Source organism: Artemia franciscana, chromosome 20 (genome assembly GCF_032884065.1).
Source record: "Artemia franciscana chromosome 20, ASM3288406v1, whole genome shotgun sequence".
Taxonomy (NCBI): Eukaryota; Metazoa; Arthropoda; class Branchiopoda; order Anostraca; family Artemiidae; genus Artemia; species Artemia franciscana.
In genome coordinates this window covers 19,334,658-19,341,664 of record NC_088882.1, presented here as the reverse complement: position 1 = coordinate 19,341,664, position 7,007 = coordinate 19,334,658, and the positions used below count along the sequence as shown (strand labels likewise).

Genomic DNA, 7,007 nt, shown 5'->3' with positions numbered 1-7,007 from the left:
TTTCCCATTTTGTCCTATTGAGCACGGTAAAGATTAACTGACCTTAAATAGTAGAGCCAGAATACAATAGGTAAAAGAAGATCCAAATGTAACTGCCAAAAACGTCCTGGATCGAATAAGACGACAGATGGCTTTTAGCATACTTTTCAAGACAAGGAAAACGGGCCAAGCATGCTTTGATTTTGAACCGTTTTTCGAATTTTGCGCTATCTTTAAATACAATGTTTTAGGGTCGGCAATACAACTGACAAAACGTAGTATTTATAGATGTTCAGTTTGCATATCCAACAATTATTTAAGAAATTTACATCGGTGTTAAATTCATAGCATCATTCTCTGATTTTGGATCACCTAGTTTAGTTAATTTATCAATTGTAAATCAAGATTACCATCATCATCCAGTCATCTGTTTTTGTTATTTGTATACTTTCGATATTTACTTCAGTTTTGATATTTACTTCGATATTTACTTTCGATATTTACGTACAGTTTTGTCTGTACTTGAAAGACTCATTATTTATTTTCAAATCAATTAATCCAGGATTCTTTGTTGCTGGATTAAAGTAATTGACAAATTTTTCTTTTTTCAAGGCAAATGCATGGTTTTGTCTGATTGTATCAATTTCTTTAGGATTGCAACACTTGAAAAACCAAAAATAGTAGTAGTTTAATCGAATAATTTTACGTGTATCAAAATAGCACTGAGAAACATAGATCATTGATGTATTTCATTTTCTAACTCTCAATAATAAGTATTCAATTTTTTGATCTTTTTCTCTTACAAAATCGTCAAAGATAACTTAATTTTGACACTTGGGATCTAGGTAATCTACATCCATGATATCGCTTTTATCATTACTTGCAGCCAAAAGATCCGAGCTAGTTTCTTCTTCCAAGAAATTCATGTTAAGCGTTAGATCTTTATACTTATCTTCTTTAAGATCTTTAGCATACAGATAAATTTTTTGAATGTATAAATAATCATAAATCAAGCTCAACAATAAATTGGTTTTACCACATCCAGATTCTCCACAAATAAACAGTCGAACAAGCCACTGAGGTGTTACTGAATGTTTATTTTCAAAACGATCTTTGTTTTTCCCACATTCATAAGCTTTAATAGGCACTTTTCTATCAATTTACTTGTTAAAAATTTTTGTCAAGTAAAATTCAACTATGAAGCTTATAGCTTTGAACCTTGTAGCTTTGAAGCTTATAGCTCAACTTTAATTATGAACACTAACTTTAATACCTAACTAGCTTAACTATAATACCTTAATTAGCTTAATAATACTTTTACTAACTTATAGATTCCAGGGTTAAAAACCCCAAGGGGGTTTGAAAATTATACTGATTTTCCGATAAGCTTTCCACCTTTCCGAATAATGCATCCTTATAGTTCTGCAATGTTATTTTATCCTTTATCATATTAGTTTTGATACCTTTTAGTTATTTTCTTTTCTTGGTTGTCGTTGTCATCATCCTTTAGATGGGCATACACTTTAGATCTTAAACCAACAAACTCAGATAATATCATACCAGACATCTCATCCTTCATTAGTCCTATGACTTTTCAATTTAATTGAGGAATTTTATAGGGGTTATCATTTTTATAATCTGAAGTGTAAAATCTATGAGATAAATAAGGTTATATACATTGAGAAAAGTCTTCGGTTCTTATATCACAGATAAAACTGTCAGTGTCCATGTGGCATAAATCTACAGCGTCACCATAATTAGGTTTGATGTATTCATAGTTAAATTCATACTTAAGTAATTTCTATACTTCTAAAACAGCAAATTTAATGTAAATAGGTTTATCTCATTTTATTTTGATTAAGCCATTCTAGCTACTGAAAATGTATCGCTAAATATGATTTTGCATTTATATTTTTGTTTTTTTAACGAGTTTTGTCTGATTTTGCATTTATATTTTTGTTTTTTTAACGAGTTTTGTCTGTTCGTGACTAGTAATTATTTCAGTATTTGCTCGTTTTCTTACATTTTCCATAGTCTTTCCAAAACATGCATTATTAATGAGTTTAAAAAAGTCTTTTTCATAATCATTTGGTCCTTTTTGATGAAGTTTAGTATTATGATTTATATAACCTTTGAAATAATCTGCTTCTGTGAATTCTAGTACTTTATGTACAGGTCAAGAATGTCAGATCTATGGATGGTAATTTGATCGCAACTGGTTGGAAGCTATTTTGTGATGGTAAACAAAGTGTATTAATAATATCGTGTTCGGCTATCTTTAATTGGGACATCAGACGGGTAAAACACGTAGTAGCATATTGTTTTAGATATCTTCCTCTTGCAGCCGGAGAAAAATTATATAGAATTACGTTACACCTTTTCTGCTCTTTTTATCTTCTTTCCATTCTTGAAATGCTATACCATGGTTAACTGCTAGTGCTCTTGATTCATTTTGCATTAGCGTCTACTGCAGGACATACTTCATAGTTTGACCAGGAAGACTTGGAGCCAAGATTAGGAAATCTGTCAATAAATTATCAATTTTGAGAGACATTGGGTTAAGAGATTTTAACTTTTGTTCCACACTTTACCACCTTCCACCATCACCTCCACCAACTTCACCATTGGGTTGCCTCTAATTGATTTTTCATATTTCTATTTCAACTTACCTACTAAAATTGCAAAGATCTACTTTAGAACGTACTAGCAATATGCTCCTTCACTAGAGTTATCAAGTGGGCCTTGATTTAGATAAATCAAATCTTAGGATACCGCGTGTTAACGCAAGCAGCGGGATGAAATGGGAAATTCTTCAAAATTAAATCAGTTGGATTTTTCCGCGAAAAGTTAATTTTTCAATCTTTCACAGTACAACAGATGATCCGATTGGACTAAAAATATTGCTCTTTATAGTTCAAAGAATAAATGAATAAAAGGATGAATGCCTATATCAGCCTTAGACATTCCCAGCAGTCCAAACTGGCATAAAAGCTAAATGCTTGGCACCATACTATTTGCTCAGCACCATATACATCAAGTACTAGACTAAGAAAAGTCAACGGATATAGAACGGTAGTTCTACAAGTACTATGACGGATCATTATTTTTAGAGTTAATCTACAGAGCGACTAAATTCAAATTAGAAAGCAAAGGGTCAGTTCCAACATCCCTAATCCCAAAAAATGTAAGGAGAACCACACCAGGCAGGCACATTGCAACTTTCTGCAGGTAGCAACTCTTCTTCTGCCTTTATAGTGTTAACTCTGTATATCACGACAAATGCTTTCAACAGATAATTATTTCCAGAATGCAGCAGACCATTTTCTTTAATATATTCTAGTAGTCGTGAAATATGCTAAAGTCAGTTATCTTTATTCTAGCGGCGTGACACAAAGTTTTCAATTTCTTCATCATTTACGGTGTTGACACACCGTACGGTGTTGACACACTGTACGGTGTTGAGTAGTAGTAGTAGTAGTACTACATCTACTACTACTGCTAGAAGTAGTAGCAGAAGTAATAGTAGTAGCATTAGTGGTAAGAGTAGGAAACGTAATAGTAGCAGTACTACTACTACTACTTCTACTACTGCTGCTACTAATTCCACTACTACAACTACTTTTACTACTACTACTACTACTACTACTGCTAATACTATTACTAAACCTACTACTAATACGACTCCTAATTTTACTAATACTATAACTACTACTACTACTATTGCTTCTACTACTACTACTACTACTACTACTAGGCTACTATAGTGGTAGTAGTAGTAGCAGTAGTAGCAGGAGTAGTAGTAGTTCTACTACTAGTAGTAGTAGTAAGAGTAGGAGTTGCAGACGTAATAGTATTAGTAGTTAGTGGTAAGAGTAGGAAACGTAATAGTAGTAGTACTATTACTACTACTACTACTCCTACTACTGCTGCTACTAATTCCACTACTACTACTACTTCTACTACGACTACTACTGCTACTACTAGTACTATTACTAAACCTACTACTAATACGACTCCTAATTTTACTAATACTACTACTACTACAATTACTACTGCTACTACTACTACAATTACTACTGCTACTACTACTACTACTACTGCTACTATTACTACTACCACTACTAATAGGCTACTATAGTAGTAGTAGTAGTAGTAGTAGTAGTAGTAGTAGTATTAGTAGCAGGATTAGTAGTAGTCGTAGTAGTAGTTCTAGTAGCATAGTAAGAGTAGAAGTCGCAGACGTAGTAGTATTAGTAGTAGCAGAAGTAATAGTAGTAGTAGTAGTAGCTATTACCACTTGCAAGAAAATGGCAAACTAATCAAAACTAGACTTTCTGAGATGTAATAACCAGTCAATTTATAATATAGCAGTAAAACACATTATACAATAGAAGTAGTAGTAGTAATAGGAGAAGTAGTACGAAGTTTACAGTATTTATGTATTTACTACCACTACTACCGCTACTACTGTAAACTACTATTACTAGTACTACTACTACTACTCCAACTGCCAATACTACTACTTGCTAATCTCTTTCTACTACTACTACTACTACTACTGCTACTACTATTACTACTACTGTATAATTTATATCAGGTAAATAGCATCTAATAATAGTAGTGGTTAGTATGCCCAATATGAGTAGTAATAGATGAGTAGTAGTAGTAGTATAAGCACTAGTAGTAGTACTAGTAGTACTACTACTAACATAGTAATAACTGGGGTACAGTAGTACTACTACTACTACTGCTACTACTCTTACTTTTGAATATTACTACTACTACTTATAGCTATAGATACTAGTACTACTACTGCTACTACTACTATTACTATTACTACTCCTAGTATGTATTATGTATATATACATATTCTAGTATGTATATATTACTAGTATGTAATATATATAAATATATTTTTAACTACTGCTAGTACTAGTACTACTAATACCCCTGTAATTGAAGTAGTAGTAGTAGTACTAGTAGTAGTAGTAACAGTAGTAGAAGTAGTAGTAGTAGTAGTAGTAGTAGCAGCAGTATTAGTTGTAGTAGAAGTAGTAGCAGTAGTAGTAGTATTAGTATTTGTAGCTTCATAGGTTCCTCCAGGGCATAACTTGCTGTCCTTGCCCCTTGCGTCATTACTAGACGCATTGTTATATGCTTTTTGAACTATTTTGTTTAAATTGCTATCTCACAATGTCAATATGATGCATTTGGTTAAGACAGGGGTAGCTGGGGGGGCTAGTTGCCCTCCATCACTTTTGACTCTTAAAGAAATATAAGTTGGAACTAGAATTTCCAATTTTCTACCAAATAAGCCACCTCTAAAATTTAAACAACCATTCCTTTCATAAAGACCTTAAATATTCCCTAGGGCATAGCTTACATCTCTTGCCCCCAGACTCAGATGGTTTGTATCAACATCAAAAGCCTTTTTGTATGATTTATTGACTATTTTGAATAAAACGGCCATCTAAAAGTTTACATTGGATGCATTTCAGGAAAAAAAGACTTCTGGGGGAGGGTAGCTGTCCTCTGATAACTTTGGCTCTTAAAAAGGGCACTAAAACTTCTGACTACCAATCCAATGAGTCCTACTCGAAGTATATACGACCACCCTCTCTATACAAACCTTATATGCTCCAAAGTCAAAACTTACAACCCTTGTCGTGAAGGCTGTGCGAGGTTGTTATCCTCAAAGACATAATTTCTGGACCCTTCAACTATGCCGAAAAAAATTAATCTCGACATTTTGTTTGGATGTGTTTGGGGAAATGATGAACGTGGGGGGGGGGAGGCAGAATGGTTGCTCTCAAATCATTTTGACTCTTAAAAGGGATGTATGACTTCCAATTTCGCGTCAAATGAACACCATCTGAAGTTCATAAGACCACCCATTCCACAAAAACCTTATATGCCCTAAGGGCATCAACTAAAATACTTGTCCCAGGGCTCTGGGGGGTTGTTTCAACCCTGAAGGGATTGTTATATGCTCTTTGGACTATAAACGGCCATCTCACAATTTCAACTAGCTACATTTGGTGAATAGAGGGGTAGTCAGAGGGAAGAGGGTCCAGTTGCCCTCCATCACTTTTTACTCTTAAAAGGGAACTGCAACTTCCTATTTTCAGCCAAATGAGCCTCCTCTAAAGTTTATGTAACCATCCCTTCTATAAAAAACCATAAATACCCCCCATGGCATAACTTACAATATCTGCCCCCAGACTCCGGGGGTTGGTTTCAATCCTAAAAGCCTTGTTATATGATCTTTAGACTATTTTGAATAAAATGACTATCTCAAAATTTCCATTGGGTTAATTTCGGGACAATACGACGTGTTTGGAGGGAGGGGTAGCTGCCCCGCAATTACTTTGACTCTTAAAAAGGGGACTAGAAATTCTGATTACCAATTCAATGATCCCCCTGCAAATTTTATACAATCACTCTTTCTATAAAACACCTTACATGTCACAGGACATAGCTTACAACCCTTGCCCTGAGGACAGTGGGGGTTGCCATACTGTGCCCAAATCATTCTTTAGTTATGCAGTGCTACTGCGCTGCCTATAATTAAGTAAATGTGTGATGTTTAGAAGTAAATGATATTATGTTCGTCGGAATTATATGAAATTTATACGCAAAAGAAATTTATGGGGTTGTTTGAAACTCTTGAAATATTTGGAATGAACAAAACAAACATCTCATTCGTTTCTGAAATGGGGACCGATATTGCTTTTCAGTTTTGCAGAAAAAACTTATCAAAGACATTGTCTTCTCTGTAATGTTCGAGAAAACTAAACAAGCGTACGGTGATAGGATCCAAAAAATGTAAGTGTATATTTGCTAAAAATACCAAATGATAATTGGGTATTAGATTCACGTTGATTGACAAGAAACTGACGGATGTGCTTTGTTTATTCGTTTTCAAACACTTATGGTAGCTATCAGCTATTTTATTGAACAAAGATATTTTATTGTGTTCTAAAATATTTTCATTTCAAGAATGCAAATATACAAATCATAGCTTTACA

The 7,007-nt window shown here is 33.8% G+C and overlaps 1 protein-coding gene across 2 annotated transcripts in view; it reads right to left on the bottom strand.

Moving 5' to 3' along the window:
* Window positions 1-206, bottom strand: part of LOC136039855 (SREBP regulating gene protein-like) — a 37,796-nt gene extending 37,590 nt beyond the window's left edge. The window contains exon 1 of one of the 2 annotated variants that reach the window (XM_065723791.1): window positions 43-206. In XM_065723791.1, coding sequence (XP_065579863.1) covers window positions 43-141 — 99 coding nt within the window. In that variant the 5' untranslated portion in view covers window positions 142-206. The remainder of the gene's footprint in view (window positions 1-42) is intronic. The other variant, XM_065723792.1, reaches the window with a different exon arrangement.
* Window positions 207-7,007: the final 6,801 nt, after the last annotated feature.